The sequence below is a fragment of the Tachypleus tridentatus genome, chromosome 9, assembly GCF_004210375.1.
Source record: "Tachypleus tridentatus isolate NWPU-2018 chromosome 9, ASM421037v1, whole genome shotgun sequence".
In the NCBI taxonomy this organism is placed as follows: domain Eukaryota; kingdom Metazoa; phylum Arthropoda; class Merostomata; order Xiphosura; family Limulidae; genus Tachypleus; species Tachypleus tridentatus.
In genome coordinates, this window is record NC_134833.1 from 164,401,484 (window position 1) to 164,429,034 (window position 27,551).

Genomic DNA, 27,551 nt, shown 5'->3' on the forward strand with positions numbered 1-27,551 from the left:
GCCATGCCAGGCCGGCAAAATTGTGATGTTTTTATATTAATTAAATAATTTTTATTGGAAACCGATTTGGTTTATACTAAATGTTTAAAGACATCATTTGATAGAGTCTATAACGAATAACGAAATTATATAATTTCAGCACAATACATTTATTTTATTATTTGTACTTACATATGAATTAAGACATAAATATTATTTATATATTTATCAAATTTAATAACTCCCGTGTACACTCCGTTCTTGCTCTTCGGCATTTTTTTAGTTTTAAAAACCAAATAACCAGGAGTTATTTAGAAATAAATATTTCTCTTCACCACCTTCCGTTGTTTTAGAGATATTTGGCAAATCAATTAGATGGAATGGCACCGCTCAATCCAGTTAACTGTGCAAGATATTACAGTCGTAGATGAAATAAACAATCTTACCCTTAACTATAAGGAAACGGAAGACTATGTAATTAACCTGAAAGCTCATATAATTGAATTTGCGATATATTGTCAACTTGTGTTGAAATTTTGCAGTAGTTGTTATTCTTAACGATTTTATCATATAAATAAACATAGCTTAGGTAATGGCTATTAAAAAAGAACAATTATAGTGACCTGACTAATGGATTTTCACAATATCAATAATAATTTATATCTTGTAGGTATTCCAGAGCCTAATTATTTAGAATAGAATAGAAAAAAATATTTAAAAGCAAAAAGTATAATTTCTATGTAAATATAAACAATCAGATGATTATTATATAAACGCCCACCAGCGGCACAAAGGACTAAAAGCACACATACTTTACTTCAAACATATAAACGTTATTTATACCTCTATAGAAAAAGAGTGTGTGTTTTCTTACAGAAAAGCCACAGCAGACTATATGCTGAATCCATCGAGGGGAATCGAATCCCTGACTAAAGCAAAAGTATAATTTCTATGTAAATATAAACAATTAGATGATTATTATATAAACGCCCACCAGCGGCACAAAGGACTAAAAGCACACATACTTTACTTCAAACATATAAACGTTATTTATACCTCTATAGAAAAAGAGTGTGTGTTTTCTTACAGAAAAGCCACAGCAGACTATATGCTGAATCCATCGAGGGGAATCGAATCCCTGACTAAAAGCAAAAAGTATAATTTCTATGTAAATATAAACAATTAGATGATTATTATATAAACGCCCACCAGCGGCACAAAGGACTAAAAGCACACATACTTTACTTCAAACATATAAACGTTATTTATACCTCTATAGAAAAAGAGTGTGTGTTTTCTTACAGAAAAGCCACAGCAGACTATATGCTGAATCCATCGAGGGGAATCGAATCCCTGACTAAAAGCAAAAAGTATAATTTCTATGTAAATATAAACAATTAGATGATTATTATATAAACGCCCACCAGCGGCACAAAGGACTAAAAGCACACATACTTTATTTCAAACATATAAACGTTATTTATACCTCTATAGAAAAAGAGTGTGTGTTTTCTTACAGAAAAGCCACAGCAGACTATATGCTGAATCCATCGAGGGGAATCGAATCCCTGACTTAGCATTGTAAATCCATAGACTTACCGCTGTACAAGCGGGGGCCAAAGAAAGGACAATATATCAGCATGTCTTAAGATTTTATCAAAAATAAATTCCAATTCAATGTTATCCTAGAATATTAAGGTCTCCAACTACGGATTATACAGTATATAGGCTGAATTCAATTTGAAATGTTATAGCAAATTGCTTCTTTGTTTGTGTAGAGTACTTATACATATACTTAGTGATGAGTATAAGAGGGCCTGGCATGGCCAGGTGGGTTAAGGCGTGCGTGCGACTCGTAATCTGAGGGTCGCGGGTTCGCATCTCCGTCACACGATCGCCTTTTCAGCCGTGGGGGCGTTATAATGTTACGGTCAATCTCACTCTTCGTTGGTAAAAGAGTAGCCCAAGAGTTGGCGGTGGGTGGTGATGATTAGCTGCCTTCCCTCTAGTCTTACACTACAAAATTAGGGACGGCTAGCGCAGATAGCCCTCGAGTAGCTTTGCGCGAAATTCAAAACAAAAAAAAAGAGTATAAGAGTAAATCATTTTGAGAGAAAAAGAAAAAGTGAATATTACAAAACAATAACAGCAAAAGATATGATGTACTTAAACATTTGGAAGAGCCCTAAGTGGCACAGCAGCGTGTTTGCAGACTTACAAAGTTAGAAACTTGGTTACAATACCCGCGGTTGGTAGGGCACAAATAGCCCATTAGGTAGCTTTTCTTTAACTTCAAACAAACAAACATCTGGAATTAGAATGATTCAAAAGCATTCATACAAGGAAACAACTTCCAGTAGATAGAAAGAAGTAAAAACTAAATTCTAAAGTTTAGCGAAAGTAATGTAGATACGAAAATACGGAATTAGACTTTGACCTAACTAATCGAATAATCAATCCCGATTCACAATCGAATCGAATCTTGAAGTTTCGCAGGGCTGTGTGCTATAACAAATGTGATAAAAAAAAACACCTTAGATGTGAAAAAAATTCAGCCAAAAAAAGATTGTGTGTGTAGGACATAAAGGAATGAAATCAAAATTGAACATAGATGTAGCTATATTTATAGCATTGATAAAGACTTTGAAGCCAATGTTTATCATTCATTACTTAACCAGGCCCCTTTTTAAATTAGGATTTGTTTGCAATTTTGTGGCATAAACATCTCAAGCTCTGAATACATCCTGTTTTTTGTTTTGTTTTTGTAATAAAGCAATATGCTACACAATTGACTATCTGTGCTTTTCTCACCACTAGAATCGGTTTCCAATGGTGTAGTTTCGCAGACATACTGCTGTGCCAGTACTGTTTTCACTCCGGTGGTCATATGTTTGTGATAAACATCGATTTATTTTCTTATATAAGTTTCCAGAAAATATAACATAAATGTCTGTCAGTGCTTACTGCTAAGGAAAGTGTATGTTCCCATACTTATCATTCGTATTTTTAAAAAAATCGCATTACAAAAATGTAATTTACATTTGCTCAAGACATTGTCAGAAATGTGTATGTTTGTTTCAAGAATATTTTAGATGTAAAGCTGATGGAGACAAATCCATACTTAAATATTGAATTAGGAAATGAAACCAAGGCAACATCCGATCGACGAAAACAAATGAAACATTCACAAAGTTCAAGCGTTAAGAAAAGTAAATTGGCAAGCTGCAGTGTCAATCCAAACGAGGAAACATACGATATTGTGAAAAGTGAATAAAACAGTTTGATTGGTGACAGAAGTAGCATCATTTTAAGATAGTATTTGTGATAAAAGCGTTATTGAAACAGCAACCACATTTATACAGTATGAAGAATACGCCCTTAAACGTCATAATACCTTTATTATGCACAATAATGGACAAACGTTCAAACAAGGTTTTTTAAATAAAATTAACTTTAAAGAGTTAGAGGTGGTTCAAAACAAACTCGAAAGAGGGACAATTTAGTGACTTATAGTTATACTTTACTATATGCAAGAGTAACAAAGCAAGTATTCTTCACTGTGTATGTCTCATTCCAATACTTTTAAGTTTCATTTGGAGACTGCAGCTGAAATTGTTCTTATCATAATGAAATTAAATGTGCACAATATTTTGATAACTTTAGCTGCAGGTTTGGAATTTCAACAAGTTTAGGCTGAAAAAATTGTAATTCTCAGATTCCGGCCTTAGGTGACCAATTAAAAGCACTTAAAATACGGCTTCTAAAAGAAATAAGAGAATGTTATCGTGAAACTTTCAGGAAAACTATCCAGACATGCATAATAACACCGCCCTGCATAGTTCCTGCTGACATGAAAGTAACAGTTGTTTAGTTAGGAAATAATTTGCAAATGACTGTGGTTTTTTTATGACAAGTCAGGTTTTCCCACTAAAATCGGAAAACGAATATACAAATTTCATTTTTTTATGACTAAGTATACTACATTTATGCTTTCAATATATTAAATTTTTTAAATATTAATTATACTTTTAGTAATAACTAGTTTTTTGTTTTGTTTTTTCAGATTGAAATTTTAAATTTAACTGCAATTAGTATAGTGGTGTAATCATATAGTTTTGTATCATGTCATCCCTTAAGTGATGTCTGATTTTAGGTTCAGAAAAAGAGAAGGGATATCAAACAATTTTAATATTATTTTATCAACAATGTATGCTCCATTATTATTAATTACTTCCTGTCAACAATTCACAAGCTTCTGAATGCCACTTCAATAAAATTTTTGGGGTTTGGATGAAAAGAATGTAGAGAGAGTAATACTGACATCTTCACGTGTTCCAAGATCTTTTCCATCAAGATAGTTCTGCAAACTTCGGAATAGATGATAAAATAAGGCAAAGTCTGGAGAATAAGGAGGATATGGAAGTTTTTCCCAGTCTAGCTCCTTAATCTTTTCAGATGTGATCCTTGCTGTATAGGGCCGTGCATTATCCTGGTGTAACACAGCACCTTTACGATTGATCAAAGCAGACCTCTTTTGTTTCAGTGCCACATTCAAGCGCTCTAACTGTTGACAATAAAAGTCAGATGTAATCGTTCCATTGAGTGGCAACAACTTAAAGTGGATCACACCAACAATATCCCACCAACGCTTAATAAGACTTTCCTATAGTGGAGGTCCATTTTTGACTGTGCTTTAGCCAGTTTACCTGCACTGAGCCATTGTCTGCAGCTTTTAACATTTTTATAATATATCCATTTTTTAATCTCCAGTCATTAACCTGTCCAAAAAAGGTGAGTTATGTTTATGAGAGTGCAGATAAGTGCAAATGTTCACTCTTGTTCTAAGGTTGGCTTCAGTTGGACCCATTCTCCAAGTTTTGACACCTTTCCAAACTGTAACAGATGACGGTGAACTGTGCTAGTTCTTCAACTGTTACAGCACAACCTTCATCAAGTGCAGCCAGCAGCAAGTCATCCTTAAACTCAACAGGATAACCTGAATGTGGTGCACCACTAAAGCTGCAGTCACCTGATCTGAACTTCTGAAACCACCTTCGACATTTTCTTTCATTGAGAGACTCCGCACCATAAACACTTTGAATATTTTGTGTTGTTTCTGTTACACTATTGCCTTTTTAAAATTCATAAAGCATTACATGTCTAATGTGCTCCTCAGACACATCCATATTCATGAAGGTTTATCTGATTAATGATCTTAAAAAGTGAAGTTGGGTTAGTTTCTTTTATTTATAGGCCCGGCATGGCCTAGCGCGTAAGGCGTGCGACTCGTAATCCGAGGGTCGCGGGTCGCGCCCGCGTCGCGCTAAACATGCTCACCCTCGCAGCCGTGGGGGTGTATAATGTGACGGTCAATCCCACTATTCGTTGGTAAAAGAGTAGTCCAAGAGTTGGCGGTGGGTGGTGATGGCCTTCCCTCTAGTCTTACACTGCTAAATTAGGGACGGCTAGCACAGATAGCCCTCGAGTAGCTTTGTGCGAATTTCCCAAACAAATATAACAAACTTTTATTTACTTGAACATTTCTATACATATTTTAGTCATTAAAGCTTTCTACAAAGACAGAAATGATGATGCACTTTCTGCATTATATTTTCAGACATTACTTATTGGATGACCTGATATATACTTTCGATATATTTATTTGTACGTGGTTTCATTTCGAAATATGCACCTTTATTTCTTTATCTTTTTATCATATGTTCTAACTGGTTTGTAGCAGAAGTCACAGTTTTATGCACTATTAACAGAAAGTGGGTTAAAGGGAGCGTTTTGCTAGGTCTCCACAGCAGGTGAAAATAACGTCATAGCTCCATGAAGTGATGCCAACATAACTAAAACACTGAATACCGCTTCGATCAATTTGACCTACTACGTTCGAAGACTTTATAGATTTGAAACTAGTAAATTTAATTAAGTGTGTGTACCTTCATGAAATATGTGTTTAAATAAACATTATAATTATTTCATAGACAAAAAATTATATCTTTAGTGAAGTGTTTTTGATGAACTAAAAAAATTGTTCTTGAATATATCGAGAACTTGTTTTGAATAGTCTGTGCACAAAGTGAATTACCCAATTAAGGCAAGAACTTGTTCTGCAAAAAGATATCCAATGCAGACAACTGATCATGTCGATTGTTTCACTACCAGCTGTATATATGTCTTTGATTCCACTGTTCTCATCATCACTAAAATTGAGATCTTCAATAATACCTGTTGTATCTTTTATTCACATGAATGATGTCAAATGATTTCTCTTAACTTTATTGTTACAGATTAATAAATTTTCTAGATTGTAAGACAAAGACATTAATATGTCATCAGGTGTGCATCTATTTTAGAAAACAAAGAATGAAGTAACAAGTTGACAGGTGTAAAACTATCTTTGTTCTCAGTCACATCAAGCCTGATAATCTTTGATTTTATATGAAGATACGATTGTCCTGGATCTAAATATTCATCAAGGGATCCCGACAAAAAAACCTGAAAGGTCCATTGTTAGTTACTGAAGATAAAGGAGAATATTCAGTCCACTGACCTTCTTTAATCGCTGGTTGTACATGAGAAAGAGAAAATTAGTCCAGTTGTGACTTTGTACACTTGACTTCTCATTTGTCGATGTTCTTCGTCACTTGGCTTTATAGATTCTGAACACTGGACCTTTATGTTCTTTCTTTTTGTCATGTAAAGATTCTCTCGTATTACATTTGATGCTGAATTTATGCCTCACTGAACAACTTGTTTTTCAAATGCTAATCCTCTTTTTTTCAAAAATAGTAGAGTCAACAAAACAAGTCATTACTATCGACTACCAGTATAACGAGGTAAATTATTTCATTCTTGGTAATCATAATAGACATAATACACAGCTGGTTCTTGGTACTAAGGAACTTTCTTTATTACAGAGATGGAGCATTATGATCATTCTTGCTTGTTCAAATGAGATAGCTCAACCAATGTCGTCTTTTATATCTATCTCTATAGTCAGAATATTTTACTTACAAATTGGTCTGTATATATGATTTGTAATAGTTTTGGTAATCATGTATCCATCCTAACCTTTAACTTAAACAAATAGTAACAGTGGTACATAAGCATCACCAACAATACTATGTTCCACAATATATGAGTAAACATACAATAAATAAAATCCATCATGTACATTACCATTATGTGGTGTTATAATGATTATTATTAAATCCAAGTATATCTGACTGTATCAAGTGTTACAAAGCTCCATCAGGTTCATTATCAGGTTTAGGAAGTGCATCTTCTACTTGGTTTAAGATTCTAATTACATTTTCATGTTCTTTATGATGTAAAATTACACAACATTTTAACAAATGCAGATGATTCAATTATGTTTGAGGAATCTACATATAGAATGTATGAGGACATTCTTTCCATTTTACAAAATGTTTGTTTTTATCCTTTCCTTGCTCACATAATATTTATTTTAGAGTACAGACTTTACACATATGTTCCATTTAATTCGTCTACAAGATAGTCTTGCAGTTTATACACTGGTGGATTTCTATCCTCTGTTAATCATTTCATTTCTTCATTCTGACCTTTCTTAATCTGATGCTTCATTTCACTAATACATACTTGATTGCCCACTTCAAACTAAACGTTTACTTTAGTTTGTGGTTTGTAAAGTGTTTTCCACTCCACAAAATGAGTAGAATGACTAACATCTATTGGCCTCATTTCTGACACAAGCATGGCTACTGAATAGCTGTCTGCTTTTATCAACTAGCACATAAAGGATACTAGTCACCTTCTTAATGTCACAGAAAACATCGGTAACAACAGGCACTTACTGCCAAACATTCTTCTTTGCACAATGGATGTTTCTTGTCTTCAAACAAATATTCCACTTAATGAAGGTAAAGAAACCCTATAAAATCTGCCTAAACATTTTAATACCAACTGATTAGCCAGTCTTAACTCTAAACAACTGAAAATTTAATAACAAACATTATCTTTAGGATAAAATACTGCAATAGATACCAAAATGTCTCTCAATCATGCCAAACGTTTTGTGGGTCATATTAAAAGCCAACTTCTACAATTAATCCCTGTTACAACTCGTACATGGAAACATCACATAGATGAGATTTTTCATCTGGACAGCCAGTTGTGAATTACTTAAATAATTTATCTCATCCAGACAACATTCACGAAACAATCAAGTTTACCTATAGTTACTCTTTTATCAAACTTACCTTTCTTGATGTGTCTAGAAATGACAAAATATTTATAGATTAACTTGTACTAAAAACCTACAGATAGACCACAATACTTCACACTAAACAGGACAGTTTAGTTCTTACATTAAATAAGGAAAATCAGTTAACATGAAACAGACTACAGAAAACATGCCAAGAATCTAAACCAAGCCATGTAACACAAAGGATATAAAGATACCAAAACTGACAGAGATAAAAAACTAACAACATTCAGCAGAAAATATCCTAAAATAGAGTAACACTAACATTTCAAATAGAATTCCTATTATTTCTACCTATCACTTTAAACTGAGAAATGTTTCATGAATTCTGAACAAACACTTTCATCATGTACAACTGTAGAATCACCTTAAGTCTTTCGTCTTTACTGTACATGACCCCAAGTTTTAGTGTCTTACATTCAAAATTTTATTAAACTAATTTTTATTATAATATAATAAAATCTTAGCTAATAACCCACACTTCAATAGTATAGAAGTCTTAAGTTCTTAATTCTATGAGGTATTTTTTAAAATCATGTTTCCTCCAGCATGAAACATGTTTTTCTAATTACTTTGTCCACTACTCCTTCAAATTATAAAAGAAAATGTAGATTACTCACTATAAATTCATCATAGTTCAGACAAACTATAATTTTTATAGCCTTCAATTCTGTTTGGTCACACAGCTACTGAACAGAAAATCAGACCCCTTCTGCTACACCCACTTGTTGCATTGTCTCCTTCTGCTGCAGCCACTTATTGCATTGTCTCCTTCTGCTACACCCACTTATTGCATTGTCTCCTTCTGCTACACCCACTTATTGCATTCTCTCATTCACAATTTAATAGTTCTCTCTTACATTTAGTTATAAATTACCCATAACCAATAGTAAGTGAATGTTTTAACCTAACAAATGATGTATTGTTTTACATTGTATTCTACATGAATAATTGTCAATGGCACTTATAACTTTGTTTCCCACAGGAATCACAACACTTAGTTTGGATAAATTTAAAATGACTTTTGTCACATAGTAAGAAAGACAGAAGATTTATGATTATTAAAGAAAATTGTCTACTTTTTGCATGTTATTACATGAAACTTACATTGTATAAGATGTATTCAAAATAAATACTCAATATATTCACAGACAAGTCTTTTAGTTTATTAAACATATTTCATGAAAGACAATGTTAACTGAAAGACTGCCAAATTTTGTGAAGATATGCACACTATAATGAAACTTAGAAGTATTAAATCTATACAGACTTTAAACTATAACAAAGAGGTCATGTGGTCAGTCACACTGACCAAGTCCTCATCAAGAGAATTAAACATATTTCATGAAAGACAATGTTAACTGAAAGACTGCCAAATTTTGTGAAGATATGCACACTATAATGAAACATAGAAGTATTAAATCTATACAGACTTTAAACTATAACAAAGAGGTCATGTGGTCAGTCACACTGACCAAGTCCTCATCAAGAGAATTAAACATATTTCATGAAGTTCTCAATGCTTCCCTCTGGAAAAAACAGAAATCCAAAAGATAACCTTGTGAATTACAACCCGTCACAAAACAGTTGTCATCAATGTAAAAAGCTTGTTGTCAAACCTACAAGTTCATAAAAACTATTCTTTTTCTGATAAGAATAACCAGAGATTTTAAAATTTCTAAAGAAATTCCTTGTGGAACACGAAGTGTAAACAATGCAATTACCTGTCTGTAGAACAGACCCAAATGACTCTTTAGAGAATATTTCAACCACCACAAGTCTTCTATTAATACTGAAAAAGGTCTCCCTGTTGATCAACACTACAACCAACCTGGTCATTCCATGAACAATGTTACTTTCATTCACATTGAATCCAGTTCTGAGACTAAAGCTAATAAAACAAGCTTATTAGATTGCTAATCTAAATGTTTTCAAACCTTGTTGAATGAATAGATTGTGGAATCTGTAATCTCTGATCATCACTTTGGTCTCTATCAGAAAAATAGTTTATATATTTTAATCATGTACTGTGAATTCTCAATATTTAACCCTGATCTTTCTAACACCATTTCTTAATGATAATTTTCCATGTCTGTCATCATAAACTGATCTGCTTAACATTTCTTTCTCTTTCAATCTCCTTTAGTCATCATTCCTATGGTTTCCCATTTCTAAAACTTCTATAAAACCTTTCTACATAACACTCTCCTTTCCAGACTTGTTGCACTGAAAAAAATTAAACACATCTGCAACAAAACATCAAAAACTATACAGAAACAGTTCCTGAAGAACCCAGGTGACCCTCCTGACATCACTCTATTTATATATCATTCATTTGTTACACCACCATCTCCAGATTGCTTTGAAGAACCCAGGTGACCCTCCTGACATCACTCAACTTATTTATATATCATTCATTTGTTACACCACCATCCCCAGATTGCTCTAGAAGAACCCAGGTGACCCTCCTGACATCACTCTCTTTATATATCATTCATTTGTTGCACCACCATCCCCAGATTGCTCTAGAAGACCCCAGGTGACCATCCTGACATCACTCTATTTATACATCATTCATTTGTTGCACCACCATCCCCAGATTGCTCTTGAAGAACCCAGGTGACCATCCTGACATCACTCTATTTATACATCATTCATTTGTTGCACCACCATCCCCAGATTGCTCTTGAAGAACCCAGGTGACCCTCCTGACATCACTCTATTTATACATCATTCATTTGTTACACCACCATCCCCAGATTGCTCTTGAATAACCCAGGTGACCCTCCTGACATCACTCTATTTATACATCATTCATTTGTTGCACCACCATCCCCAGATTGCTCTTGAAGAACCCAGGTGACCCTCCTGACATCACTCTATTTATATATCATTCATTTGTTACACCACCATCCCAGATTGCCTTGAAGAACCCAGGTGACTCTATTTAAATATCCTCCTGACATCACTCTATACATCATTCATTTGTTACACCACCATCCCCAGATTGCTCTTGAAGAACCCAGGTGACCCTCCTGACATCACTCTATTTATACATCATTCATTTGTTGCACCACCATCCCCAGATTGCTCTTGAAGAACCCAGGTGACCATCCTGACATCACTCTATTTATACATCATTCATTTGTTGCACCACCATCCCCAGATTGCTCTTGAAGAACCCAGGTGACCCTCCTGACATCACTCTATTTATACATCATTCATTTGTTACACCACCATCCCCAGATTGCTCTTGAAGAACCCAGGTGACCCTCCTGACATCACTCTATTTATATATCATTCATTTGTTACACCACCATCCCCAGATTGCTCTTGAAGAACCCAGGTGACCCTCCTGACATCACTATTTAAATATCATTCACTTGTTACACCACCATCCCCAGATTGCCTTGAAGAACCCAGGTGACCCTCCTAACAACACTCTATTTATATATCATTCATTTGTTACACCACCATCCCAGATTGCCTTGAAGAACCCAGGTGACCCTCCTGACATCACTCTATTTATATATCATTCATTTGTTACACCACCATCCCCAGATTGCTCTTGAAGAACCCAGGTGACCCTCCTGACATCACTCTATTTATACATCATTCATTTGTTGCACCACCATCCCCAGATTGCCTTGAAGAACCCAGGTGACCCTCCTGACATCAATATATTTATATATCATTCATTTGTTACACCACCATCCTCAGATTGCTCTTGAAGAACCCAGGTGACCCTCCTGACATCACTATTTATACATCATTCATTTGTTACACCACCATCCCCAGATTGCTCTTGAAGAATCCAGGTGACCCTCCTGACATCACTCTATTTATACATCATTCATTTGTTACACCCAGGTGAACCATCCTCAGATTGTTCTTGAAGAACCCAGGTGACCCTCCTGCCATCACTCTATTTATATATCATTCATTTGTTGCACCACCATCCCCAGATTGCTCTTGAAGAATCCAGGTGACCCTCCTGACATCACTCTATACATCATTCATTTGTTACACAACCATCCTCAGATTGTTCTTGAAGAACCCAGGTGACCCTCCTGCCATCACTCTATTTATACATCATTCATTTGTTGCACCACCATCCCCAGATTGCCTTGAAGAACCCAGGTGACCCTCCTGACATCAATATATTTATATATCATTCATTTGTTACACCACCATCCTCAGATTGCTCTTGAAGAACCCAGGTGACCCTCCTGACATCACTATTTAGACATCATTCATTTGTTACACCACCATCCCCAGATTGCTCTTGAAGAATCCAGGTGACCCTCCTGACATCACTCTATACATCATTCATTTGTTACACCACCATCCTCAGATTGCTCTTGAAGAACCCAGGTGACCCTCCTGACATCACTATTTAGACATCATTCATTTGTTACACCACCATCCCCAGATTGCTCTTGAAGAATCCAGGTGACCCTCATGACATCACTCTATACATCATTCATTTGTTACACCACCATCCTCAGATTGCTCTTGAAGAACCCAGGTGACCCTCCTGCCATCACTCTATTTATATATCATTCATTTGTTGCACCACCAACCCCAGATTGCTCTTGAAGAACCCAGGTGACCCTCCTGACATCACTATTTAGACATCATTCATTTGTTACACCACCATCCCCAGATTGCTCTTGAAGAATCCAGGTGACCCTCCTGACATCACTCTATTTACATCATTCATTTGTTACACCACCATCCTCAGATTGCTCTTGAAGAACCCAGGTGACCCTCCTGCCATCACTCTATTTATATATCATTCATTTGTTGCACCACCAACCCCAGATTGCTCTTGAAGAACCCAGGTGACCCTCCTGACATCACTCTATTTATACATCATTCATTTGTTACACCACCATCCCCAGATTGCTCTTGAAGAACCCAGGTGGCCCTCCTGACATCACTCTATTTATATATCATTCATTTGTTGCACCACCAACCCCAGATTGCTCTTGAAGAACCCAGGTGGTCCTCCTGACATCACTCTATTTATACATCATTCATTTGTTACACCACCATCCCCAGATTGCTCTTGAAGAAGAAAAGTACATCTTTTAAAAATGATCAGGTTATAACATTTTTATGATTTCATATTAAGACCTATTGAACTTGCAGATATATATATTGAACCTACACGTTTCTAACATCATGAACATCTCTCACCAGCACGTGTTCTTTTAATTTACGTTTCCACACATAAATACTGTGTATTATTTGGTGTATTCTTAAGACACTAATTGCATCAAAGTATTTTCCTCAAACACACTGTTAAGTTTTTTCCCAATGTGTATTCCTGTATGTGTTTTCAATCTGCTACTTGTGCTAAAGGATTTTCCACACATTGTACAACTGTAAGGTTTCTCCCCAGTGTGTTTTCTTTGATGTATTTTTAAATTAGTCTTTGTTCCAAACTGTTTTTCACACACCATACAACTGTATGGTTTCTCCATGGTGTGTACTGTTTGATGTGTTTTTAAAGTACTACTTGTACGAAAGTGTTTTCCACACAATGTACAACTGTAAGGTTTCTGCCCAGTGTGTATTCTTTGATGTTTTTGTAAGTTACAGCTTGACACAAATTGTCTCCCACACACTGTACAACTGTAAGGTTTCTCTCCAGTGTGTTTTCTATGATGTAATTTTAATTCACTGTTTGTTCTAAACTGTTTTCCACACAATGTACAATTGTGAGGTTTCTCCCCAGTGTGTACTCTTCCATGCTTTTTTAAGATAGTACTTGTACCAAACTGTTTTCCACATGCTGTACAAATGTAAGGTTTCTCTCCTGTGTGCGTTCTTTGATGTACTTTTAATATACTCTTTCTACCACATTGTTTTCCACACACTGTACAACTGTAAGGTTTCTTCCTAGTGTGTATCATTTGATGTGTTTTTAAGGTACTGTTTGCACCAAAGTGTTTTCCACAATATGTACAACAGTAAGGTTTCTCCCCAGTGTGTATTCTGCGATGTTTTGTTAAATCACCACTTCTTCCAAATTGTTTACCACACACTGTACAGCTGTAAGGTTTCTCACCAGTGTGTGTTCTTTGGTGTTGTTTTAGATCACTTTTTGTTCCAAACTGTTTTCCACACACTGTACAACTGTAAGGTTTCTCCCCAGTGTGTATTCTTTGATGTGTTTTTAAGCTATTATTTGTTCCAAACTGCTTTCCACAAACTGTACAATTGTAATGTTTGTCACCAGTGTGTATTCTTTGATGTGTTTTTAAGGTACTATTTGTTCCAAACTGTTTTCCACAAACTGTACAATATGGTTTCTCTACAGATTGTATCCTCTTTTGTTGTTTCAGTTTATCAAATGTTTCTCCACATTGTTTATCATCACACTGTGTTGTTTTAGATTCTTTCACATTGTTTATACCTAACTTTGTTTCTCCACTAATATTGTTGTTTGATGATTTTACATCTTCTGTAATGTGATCTTCTTGTTTTATAACATGACAACCTGGAACCTGACTTCCACAACAGATGTCCACAATGGTCTTTATATCTAAAACAGATATATAAATGATGTTACAAACTAGTTAATAACAAATATATCATAGATTATTTTTTTAATAAACATATAAATATATTTTAATGTTCTACTATACTTAACACAAATATCAGCATCAAAATATTAAATATAAGACTAGGTTGAACACATTATAACAACTTTCCTACCCATATTAGGATAGCTTTGACAACAAGCTACTGGTAGCATAGTGTTGAAGAGATGTATTTAGTCATTAAAATAGAAAATTATCTGTGGAAATATAACGGTACAATGTTACAACAAGGAACAGTACTTTCATGAAAATATAACGGTACTATGTTACAACAACGAACAGTACTTTCATGGAAATATAACGGTACAATGTTACAACAACGAACAGTACTTTCATGGAAATATAACGGTACAATGTTACAACAACGAACAGTACTTTCATGGAAATATAACGGTACAATGTTACAACAACGAACAGTACTTTCATGGAAATATAACGGTACAATGTTACAACAACAAACAGTACTTTCATGGAAATATAACGGTACAATGTTACAACAACAAACAGTACTTTCATGGAAATATAACGGTACAATGTTACAACAACAAACAGTACTTTCATGGAAATATAACGGTACAATGTTACAACAACGAACAGTACTTTCATGGAAATATAACGGTACAATGTTACAACAACGAACAGTACTTTCATGGAAATATAACGGTACAATGTTACAACAACGAACAGTACTTTCATGGAAATATAACGGTACAATGTTACAACAACGAACAGTACTTTCATGGAAATATAACGGTACAATGTTACAACAACGAACAGTACTTTCATGGAAATATAACGGTACAATGTTACAACAACGAACAGTACTTTCATGGAAATATAACGGTACAATGTTACAACAACGAACAGTACTTTCATGGAAATATAACGGTACAATGTTACAACAACGAACAGTACTTTCATGGAAATATAACAGTACAATGTTACAACAACGAACAGTACTTTCATGGAAATATAACGGTACAATGTTACAACAACGAACAGTACTTTCATGGAAATATAACGGTACAATGTTACAACAACGAACAGTACTTTCATGGAAATATAACGGTACAATGTTACAACAACGAACAGTACTTTCATGGAAATATAACGGTACAATGTTACAACAACGAACAGTACTTTCATGGAAATATAACGGTACAATGTTACAACAACGAACAGTACTTTCATGGAAATATAACGGTACAATGTTACAACAACAAAACAGTACTTTCATGGAAATATAACGGTACAATGTTACAACAACGAACAGTACTTTCATGGAAATATAACGGTACAATGTTACAACAACGAACAGTACTTTCATGGAAATATAACGGTACAATGTTACAACAACGAACAGTACTTTCATGGAAATATAACGGTACAATGTTACAACAACGAACAGTACTTTCATGGAAATATAACGGTACAATGTTACAACAACGAACAGTACTTTCATGGAAATATAACGGTACAATGTTACAACAACGAACAGTACTTTCATGGAAATATAACGGTACAATGTTACAACAACGAACAGTACTTTCATGGAAATATAACGGTACAATGTTACAACAACGAACAGTACTTTCATGGAAATATAATATAACGGTACAATGTTACAACAACGAACAGTACTTTCATGGAAATATAACGGTACAATGTTACAACAACGAACAGTACTTTCATGGAAATATAACGGTACAATGTTACAACAACGAACAGTACTTTCATGGAAATATAACGGTACAATGTTACAACAACAAACAGTACTTTCATGGAAATATAACGGTACAATGTTACAACAACGAACAGTACTTTCATGGAAATATAACGGTACAATGTTACAACAACGAACAGTACTTTCATGGAAATATAACGGTACAATGTTACAACAACGAACAGTACTTTCATGGAAATATAACGGTACAATGTTACAACAACGAACAGTACTTTCATGGAAATATAACGATACAATGTTACAACAACGAACAGTACTTTCATGGAAATATAACGGTACAATGTTACAACAACGAACAGTACTTTCATGGAAATATAACGGTACAATGTTACAACAACGAACAGTACTTTCATGGAAATATAACGGTACAATGTTACAACAGAGTACATTCAGTCAGTAACTTTCTAGAAGAATTGTTAAAAATATTTTCTAACTTGAAAAAACTGATGATTTGTTTACTTTAGACTCCAAGCTGTTACCTAGAGTTACATTTTGTTAAGTCAAGATAGGGATTTACAATTTGAGTAAATAATGTTTACAGTATTTCCAGCTTTGTCTTCTTACTTTTTTGGTATTGTTGTTTCCATATTATTAAATTCAAAATCCTTTTATAATTTATCATTTTACTACATTTTGTTATGCAAAATATGAAGCAAGGATTACTAGATAAAGTAGCTAACTTTATTTATTGTAATGATAATTAACATAGCTAGTAGTTAGCTGATATGGCTCATGATGATTTACTGTAGCATCTAACTACGTGACTGCATTAATTCAAGATGTAAAATATTAAGCTGAAACTGGAGATTTGTTTGAGAATATAATGAAAATTTATAGGTTCTGTGCAACTAAATTCTCTCTATATATAATGCACAGCAATGGTCAAACATATGGTTTGACTAAGTTATAACCCCCAGCAATGGTCAAACATATGGTTTGACTAAGCTATAACCCCCACTAAGCAAGTATAAAATTCTAGTAGTAGAAAAGTAGCCTTTTCATTTACACAAGACATTTACAATATAAAACATTCCTTTAAATAAACCTTCATGTATTTTAAAGCAATTACTCTATGAACATGTTTAATAAAATGTAATATTATATGTACTGATTTTTTATTCCTTCATTTCATACATAATATAATGGTTGGTTCTCTAGAGTACGTACATATTACAGTCATCTATTATTACCCGGCAATTCTTGTTTGATCCTCTACTGTTTTAAAGGCACCAGATGTTTGTAAGAAACTTATTTTCAAGGGGTAATGATAACATTGTTTGTACTACAATTATTACATTTCTTTATACTGGATAAACAGGTTGATTGGTTGGTTTGGCATTTTATGGTGCAAAGCAACTAGGCGCTCTGCACCAAACATATGGTGGAAAGTTAAAATTATTAAAATTCATAAAAAGAAATGAAGGTAAAACAAAACAAAATTTGGTTTTTGAATTATAAATATAAATAGCATTAAATCCAATTTTTACAGCAGTAAGAGAAAACCTACAGTAATACAAGTTGCAAAGGACTTTCTGTAGCATAATTGTAATTATCATAACTTGCCAGGATGACGATCAGGTAAGTTAAAAAATCACTGTTAGTCACCTGAGGTTGGACTTTCCAGTCCTGGTTTAGTGTTATTTGACATTATGGCCATTTTCAGAAAGTAAAGTAATACAAGTTTTAAAAGACTTGTAGCAAAATTTTAATTATTATAACTTGCCATGAAGACTAATGGGTAGTTCAAACAGCAGTGTTAGACACCTGAAATTGGCCTTTCCAGTCCTGGTTGTGAGTCATTTGATGTTACAGCCATTTTCTAAATTCATATCAAACTAGTTGTACTTTAATTTGTAAAAAGGAATTGTGTTAAAAAAAGGTCTAATTTATAAATTAAAAAACTTAAATAGCATTAAAAAGATCAATCACCTTTAAAAAAAATAAACATTTCTAAGATGGACAGTGTCACCATCACCAATGACACTGTCTAATGTTATAGATAAACCTTGGGACAAAACATGTTTGAGTACTGCTTAGCTTCTATGTGATCCAGGGCAAGAGAAATGGCATACAGTGAACACAGAAGCTGTAGAGGGGATTCTGTACGCAACCACCGAATCACAACAAACCATGGCAGAGCCCACACAGTCACCTGATTTCAAACCATCTGTATAAATAGGAATGGAAGGATAGTTCAAAAGATAACATAGTTCAGCAAATAACAGACAGTATTTCCAATTGGGAGTGTCTGCATTTCTCAGATGATTAAAAGATAGGTCCCATTTGGGGACTGTAAGAAGCCATGGTGGGATGGGCTGACCAGAAGATACAGCAATGATATCCAAGGACAGACCCAATTCATCCAATTGCACATGGATATGAAGGCTGAAAGGAGCAATGGCAGATTGTCTGTTTTGAAAAAATATGGCCCACCGAGGAAAGAAAACACAATCCTAGGTAGGATGCTCTGGTGAGGCACAAAGTTTCAAAGCATATAATAAAGACAGTTGAAAATGGCAGAAGTGCAAAGAAGGTTTATGAGACTATGTATAAGCTCTAAGTTGGGGAAGTGCAGAAAGCCACGGTGCAGAGCTGAAGTCCTTGATGATGAATGGGGTCCTGGCAGAGCCATAGACCAGTGACCCATAGTCTAGTTTCAATCGAATAACAGCCCATATATCTTTAGCATAGCACATCCATCAGCTTCCCAAGTGGTGGAAGAGAGGACACAGAGGATGTTCAGTGCTCTTGTACATTTGACTCATAGCTGCTTTATGTGTGATATAAACGTCAGCTTAAGGTAAAAGATAAGCCTCAAGAACTTTGTTCAGGGACCATAGGTAGCTCTTCTTCACCAATACCGAGTTCAGGACCAAGGTGAATACCCTGTTTGTGGCAAAAGAGAGAGACGTTAAAACCGTTTGCTGTGGTCCACTTAAGTGAATGATTGAGTACAGTCTGTAGCTGCCACTCAACATACCTCATGTTCTACAACTGACAAGAGATGTGAAAATCGTTGACATAGTGCCCGTGTGCAACAGTAAGAGGACGTTGTTAAGTAATGGCATTAATTTTTATACTGAAAAGAGTGACACTAAAAAGACAGCCCTGAGAGACTCCAAGTTCCTGTAGAAAAGAACGGGGAAAGTGTTGAACCCACACAAACTTGAAATTGCCTGTCCATTAAATATTTCAATAAAAATGGGCAAATGACCACGTAACCCTTATAAATGGAGATCACATAAAATGCCTTACCTCCATGTAGTATCATAAACCTTCTCAAAGTCAAAGAATATTGATACAAGATGTTGTTGTTTGAAAAAGGCTTCTCTGATTCTCAAGTTGAATAAGGTGGTCCATGGTATAGAGCTGTTGTTGGAACACACACTGTTTGTGCAAGATGAGGGGTTATTTGATTCGAGGAACTAAACAAGATGAGCACTAACCATCCTCTCTAAGATCTTACAGAGAGAGTTTGAAGGAATCTTGGGATCCTTCCCAGGCTTAGAGAAAAGGTAAGACAACAGCTTGGCACTAGGCATCAGGAAAAACGTTCTCCTACCAGATCTTGTTAAAAACAATCAGAAGAATAGCAAGAGAAGCAGGAGATAGATGGCACAGCATTTCATAGTGTACATCATCAGGTCTGATCGATATACTGCCAGAGCAATGAATGGCCAGTTTGAGTTCCACCAGTGTAAAGGAGCAATTATAGTCATAGAGACAATAAGCTTGAAAGGAAAGAGATGACTGCTCTGTCCAAGTTTTGATGGCTAAGAAGGTGGAGAATGAAGCAGAAGTTTTAGATACTCAGTAAAAGCTTTCACCTTGGGCATCAGCTACTTCCTGGCCATCAAGAGCAAGATTGAGAGAGGAACAGAATTATATTGCCCACTGACTTTTCAAATCTTGTCCAATATGACTTTGGAACTGGTGGTAGAAGATATGCTGGTTGTGAACTTAATCCAAGATTCCTTCTAGCTTTAACGTCTTACCCGCCGAGCATGTGCATGGGTCTGCTGAGAAGCAATGCAGTTCAAGAATGTTGGATACTTACAAAAAGTATCTCAGCCCCATTTTTGAACCTCCGTGCCATGTGGCAGGCAGGATTCCACCATGGATGAGGATATCATGGAATATGTGTAAAGGTTTTAAGAAAACCTTGAGCAGCTGCCCGTATAATACAGTCAGTCACTGCTGCCATGCAGTCATCTACAGATGGCTTACAGATGATGGCAGGATCCAATTCTGTAAATAAGTGAAAGAGGACCAGTTGGCTTGATCAAGTTCCTACTGGGGCATGCAGGTTGGATGGCATCGACCATGGCCAGTCTCTCTCAAAATTATAGGAAAATGATCACTGCCTCGTGGGTTATTGTCAACCCTCCATGAAAAGTGGGAGAATAGTGAAGGGGAGCAAACTGAGAGATCAATAGCAGTAAAGGACTGATTGGGTGCATGAAAACAAGTATAAGAACCAGTATTGAAAAGAGAAAGGTTGTGATCTAAGGGCATACACTCTATGCAGCAACCCCTCCCATCAATATCAGTACCTCCCCAGAGGGGATTATGTCCATTAAAGACCCTCAGGATTAACAAGGGAGATGACAACAGTTCAATGAAATCAACAAGGTCTGACTGATCATAGGTCTATTCAGGAAACAGGTACAGAGAACAAACAGTGATAGTTGGTAGGCATTTCATGTTTTATGGCACAAAGCTACTAGACTATTTGTGCCAAACAAGATGTAGTACACTATAATGGAATATGGAAATGAAGGTAAAAATATGTAAAATTAAGATCTGCCAGGAAGACTGAAGCATTAAGTTCAAACTTGCCGTCAGTCACCTGAAGTTGGCCTTTCCAGTCCTGGGTTCAGGTCAAAATTTGTAAAAATCATGCTAAAACAGTACATAGTTCAATAAAAACCTTAAATTAAGTTAAAAAGACCAATGGCTCTTAAAAATGTAAAAACATGAGCGAGACAGCCAGTATCACCTATGGCATTGGCTAATGTCAAGGGCAAACCTACCTTAGAAACATGTTTAAAATGTCATCATCGTTCTTTGTTGTAACAATAGCATGATAATAAAATATGTATGATTGTGACCTGAGTGCCACACAGACCACACATTGGTGCATCAGTACCAGATAAAAGGAAGTGGTGAGTTAAAAAACTGTGACCAATGTGTAGCCAAAACAGCTTCCTCCATTCAATCTTTACAGAAACAAGATGGCCAAAGAGCTGTAGAAGGTTTGATTTGAAAAAGCTTATTATTTTGTTGCTCACTCCAGGTCGACTGCCAACTGGTGTACAGTCAGGTTTTGATAACTGGACTATAGTCCATGTATGGAACAGGGGCAGTGGTGAGAGAGCCAGAGCAGATGGACTTTGCCACTCTGTCAGCTATCTCATTCCCATGAATACCAACATGATCTGGTATCCAAAGAAACTGAACAGAGATAGATAATAGAGAGAGATTGGCCAGTTTATTTTGGATATTGATAAGAATAGGATGGTAACTAACATGGAATGATATCAGGACCAATAGACAGCTGAGTGAATCAGTATAGATCATACAATTCATATATTGCATAGTTTAAATATGATTCAGGACAAGAGAAATAGCATACAATTCAGCAGTGAACACAGAAACTGTAGAGGGAATTCTGTGTGCTACAACCAAACTGTAACAAACCATGGCAGAAACTACAGAGTCACCTGATTTTGAACTGTCTATATATATATGGGAATGGATGGACCATTTGAAAGATGTTAAGCAAATAAAGAACTATATTTCCAATTGTAGTACCAGCCTTCCTCAGATGACTCAAAGATAGGTCACAGTTGAGGATACTAATTAGCTATGGTGGAAGTGGCCAAACTGTTGATACTGCTGTGCTCTTAAAAGACATATTCAATTTTTCTGATTGTGCCCAAATACAAAGACTAAAAGGAACAATGGCAGATTTTCTATTATAGAAAAGTGTGGTCCACTGAGAAGGGAAAACACAACCCCAAGTAGGATGCTGTGGTAAAGAGTGAAGTTTGGAAGAATATATAAGAGACAGTTGCAAACAACGAATATACAGAGGGGTTTCATGAGACTTCACATACAAACTTTGAACTGGAGAAGTATGAAAGGCCCCAGTGTAAAGCCAAAGCTCCTGATGGTGGATAGAATCCAGCATTTTAAGTGCTGAGGTTCTGGGAGAACCATAAGCCATAAACCCATTGTCAAGTTTGGATCGGATAAGGGCACTATGAATCTTAAGCATGGAGTATTGATCCACTCCCCAAGAGGTGGAAGAGATGACATGGAGGATGTTCAGTGCTCTTATACATTTGACACAAAGTTGCTTGATATACAAAATAGTTTAATTTACAGTCAAATATAAGACCTAAGAACTTTGCCTCAGGGACAACAGGAAGTACAGCATCACCAATACAAAGTTCTGGATCTGGATGAATACCCTGTTGGTAGCAGAAGTGTACACAAACAGTTTTGGAGAGAGAAAGTTGAAAACCATTTACTGTGGTCCACTTAAGTATATGATTGATTGCAATTTGTAGCTGCCACTCAAAAAACTTCATATTTCATGACTGACATGAGATGTGAAAGTCATCAACAAAAAGACCATTTGCAACTGTCGGGGATAGCTGTTCACCAATGGCATTAATCTTTATAATGAAAAGTGTGACACTCAGAGCACAGACCTGAGGGACTCCAAGTTTCTGTGGGTAAAAACAGGAAAGTGTTGAGTCCACACGGACGTGGAATCAGCAGTTCATTAAAAAATGCTTGATAAAAAGTGGCAAATTGCCATGCAATCCATATGAGTGAAGGTCTCACAAGATGCCATATCTCCATGTTGTATCATAAGCTTTCTCTAAATGAAAAAAAATAAGAACAAGATGTTATTGCTTCAAAAAGGCTTTTCTAACTGATGTTTCAAGATGAATTAAGTGGTCTATCTTGGAGCATTATCTTCAGAACCCACAATGAGTGAGTGAGAGAAGGTTATTTGATTCAAGGAACAAGACAAGCATTAATCACCCTCTCTAAGCTCTTACTGAGACAACTCATCAAAGCAATGGGATGGTAATTTGAAGGAATCTTTGGATCCTTCCCAGGTTTAAGAAGAGAGAGTACAATAGCTTGGCACCAAGCATCAGGAAAGACATTCTAATGCCATATCCAGTTAAAGACAGCCAGGAGAATAGTAAGAGAGGCAGGAGAAAGGTGGCAGAGCATCTCATAACGTACACCCTTTTGCAAATTAATTGAAACAAGACGAAAAATTACGATTTTTTCAACTTTTTGCATTTTATTTCTGAGAATCCAAAAATTACTCACAAATTAATACATGATATGACCACCTTTATTTTTAAGAAGATCATTAATCCGCTTTGGCATCTAGTCCACGATTTGACTGCAATCTTTACTAATTTTTGGATCACAATACCACACCTCAATTAGCTTATTTATTGTAGTACAGTCTTTTCACCAAAGTCTTTCTTTACAAATCGCCCAAAGATTTTCAATAGGTTTTAAGTCTGAAGAGTTTCCAGGCCAGTCCAGCACCTCCATTCATGATGTAGTCATAAAATTCTTCACAAGTTTTGATGTGTGGCACAGAGCCAGATCTTGCTGAAAAATGTCAGATCTGGAAATCACTTTTTCAATTCTGGAATGACTCTTCTCTGCAAAACTTCGATGTACTGTGGTCCTCGCATCATACCTTCTACAATATGTAAGCCTCCAACACCACAGTAGCTGAAAAAGCCCCAAAACATCTTCTTGAAGGGATGTTTTATGAACTGATTGATGTGAGATTCTCGAAGTTTCTCACCTGGAGATCTGCAAACATCCAGACTTCTTTGACCCTGTACAAAGAAATGAGTCTCATCACTGAATAACACCTTCCTCCATTGTTCTTGTGTCCAGTTCTTGTATTTCAGACCCCATTAATACCATTTTTCTTCATTGAGTTGGTAAGAAGTTGTTTTTTGACTGGTCTCCTTGCCCTTCTAACGCAATTTCGAATGATGTAATATTCCTCAAAATTTTCTTCATATATCTCAAAAATAGATCAACCGTGCTGCAAAACATATCTAATGATGCCGTCTGTGTGAAAAAATGACTATTAAAGGAAATCAGAGGGTCCAGCGAGCCTACACCAGCCGCCATGCTGAAAATATTGTAAAATGACCGTTTGTTTCAATTAATTTGCACAAGGGTGTATATCATCAGGTCCAAATGATGTATTACCAAACCGATGAAGCACAAGTTTGAGTTCCACCAGTGTAAGAGGGCAATTGCAGTCATAGGGATGATCAGTTGAAAGGGAAAGAGGCAGATGTTCAACTCGTGTTTTAATAGCTAAAAAGGAAGAGGATGTGTTTGAAGAGCCAGATACATCAGAGAAACATTCACCAAAAGTACTGGCAATGTTCTGAGCATCAGCAACTTCATGGCCATTGGATATTAAGATAGAGAGGAGGGCAGATGTATATTGTCTACTCACCTTCCAGATCTTGTTCCATGTGACTTTTGAACTGGTGGTTGAAGAAATGCTGGAGGTAAATTTAATACAAAATTCCTTCTAGTTTTGACGTCTAACTCGCCGAGCCTGTGCACAGTCTTGCTGAAATACAATGTGGTTTGTAAGCATGGGATATCTACGAAATGTATCCCAAGTATGTTTCTGAGCCTTTCATGTTATAGAACAAGCAAAACTCCACCAAGGGCAGTGTTGCCGTGGGAAAGATGTCAAGGTTTTGGGAATGCACTGAGCAGCTGCTTGGACAATACAGTTAGTTACTGCTGCTACACAATCATCTATCGATGATTTACATTGACAGGATCAAGTTCCAAGAGAGCAGTGAAAGAGGGCCAGTTGGCCTGGTCCAACTTGTACTGAGGCACATAGGTCAGGTGGCACTAACCATGGCAAATCTCTGTTAATATGATAGGAAAATGATCATTACCCCATGCATTGATGTCAACCTCCCAAGAAAAGCATATGAAAAGCAAAGGGGAGCAGATAGAAAGAACTAAAGCAGTAAAATACTGACTGGGCACATGAAAATAAGTGTAAGAGCCAGTATTGAAGAGAGACAGGTTGTGATTCAGGAGCATATGCTATATAGCATGACCCCTCACATCAATACCAGAACCACCCCAGAGAGGATTATGCCCATTAAGAACCCCCAAAATTAAAAAGGGAGTTGGCAGTTGCTCAATTAGGGTATCAAGGTCTGAGGGATAATACTTTTTTTAAGGGGTAAGGTACAGAGAGCAAACAGTGATAGTATGACCAAAGGCGATACAGATGGCCAGCCTCCAAGGACCAAATGGGCACATGTTGATGAACCAGCAGTGCTACCCCCTATGTCCTTGTCTTAAACATGACCTGTCATTTCAGTATAAGGAGTATTGTTGAATTGGGATTGTATTAGTAGGTTTTAAAAGTGTTTCCTGTAAAGAAAGGCATTTGGGATGATGAAAGTCAATCAAATCCTTGGTGTCATTCACATTTGATTGAAAACCTCAAAAGTTCCATTGAATTAGCATGGCCACTTTTATTTATTTTGGAGGAGAATATGGCATACAGACCTTCTTGTGACCATGCTTTTTTTCTTTACTGGATGTGGGTTGGTCACTCTAGTGATCCTGCTCTGGATCGAGTGGGCAGGTTGGAGTTTGTAGACATATGTTCAAATCATTGAGGACATGAACAAATAGGTTGTTTAATTTTTGGGGTGTCAAGAGAGGAAGACCGCATGGAAACACCTGGACTTGAACAAGGTAAAGTTGGACAATGACTGGAAGATGTAGTAGGAACAGAGATAAAAGTAGATACTGATTCATTAACTTTGTTGATTTTGAATGGTACTAGATTAAGATATGCTGTTAAGAATTCTGTAGGAGGCACGGAAAGGTCCACCTGGACTCCTTCTGTAGTCGTGGAATGGATTACAACAGCAAAAGTCTGAGATGGAATTGGGAATAGTAACTTCTAAGCCTCTGGTTAAGTAATATTATGAACTGTCTTGAGACGTTGTATTTCTTTCTCTTCCACCCATTTAGGGCAAGAAGTAAAATAGGAAGGATGTGGACCATTACAGTTAATACAATATGGTTCTAGTTGGTATTCAAAAGCATCATGGTCTTTACCAGCACAACAGACACATGTTGAGGAACCACAGCATGGTATTTTCCAGTGACCAAATCGTTGACAATGAAAACATCTAACAGGGTTAGGAATAAGGCTTTACCTTACAATTCAGATATCCTGTCTTGATTGTGGAAGGAGGATGCGATGTTGTAAATGTTAATATTGGAACATTTGTCAGCTCCATAATCCCATATCTATGAGTAAAAATTCGGTGCACAGCTGTAACACCTTGGCTGGTGAAACATGCAAGAAATTCTTACTCTGGAATGATCTTTAAATCCCTCTAAACTATAACTCCTCTGGAAGAATTCAAAGTAGAATGAGGAGTAACCTCAATGAGTAAATCCCCAATGGCCTTCAACTTCAAGAGGAGTTTGGAATGTTGTGATGAAGCTGTTTCCACTAAAATGTTCCAAGACTGTAATATGTTTACCGATTTAGGTGAACCAACAAGCCCTTCTAAATCCTTCTGAATAAAAAATGGAGACATCTGCCCTAAGGGTTTTTCAGTTAAAGAACGTATAATTGAAAATTACAGCACAGATTCAAATTGTGAGTTTGACCATACTGAGCCGTCAATTCACAGTCATTTGCCAGTAGTCTGATTTTTCTCCATGCTGTCACTTTTGTTTATTTTTTTATTTGAGGGGTATCCATAATAAAAAAAAGAACACTTTAGTGCCCATTGACCCCACCCACCATGGAGCCCTACAAGAGGACACACTACAGTGCCATATAAGAATACTGCAGCGATACCAGGGTTTCGTAAGCACTATACCC

At 36.0% G+C, this 27,551-nt stretch overlaps 1 protein-coding gene across 4 annotated transcripts in view; it reads right to left on the reverse strand.

Annotated features, from left to right (window-relative positions):
* Nucleotides 1-11,194: 11,194 nt before the first annotated feature.
* The window catches only part of LOC143226839 (uncharacterized), a 30,675-nt gene continuing 14,318 nt past the window's right edge, over nucleotides 11,195-27,551 (reverse strand). For all 4 annotated transcript variants that reach the window (XM_076458316.1, XM_076458317.1, XM_076458315.1 and 1 more), the window contains one exon: nucleotides 11,195-14,786. In XM_076458316.1, coding sequence (XP_076314431.1) covers nucleotides 13,498-14,786 — 1,289 coding nt within the window. In that variant the 3' untranslated portion in view covers nucleotides 11,195-13,497. The remainder of the gene's footprint in view (nucleotides 14,787-27,551) is intronic.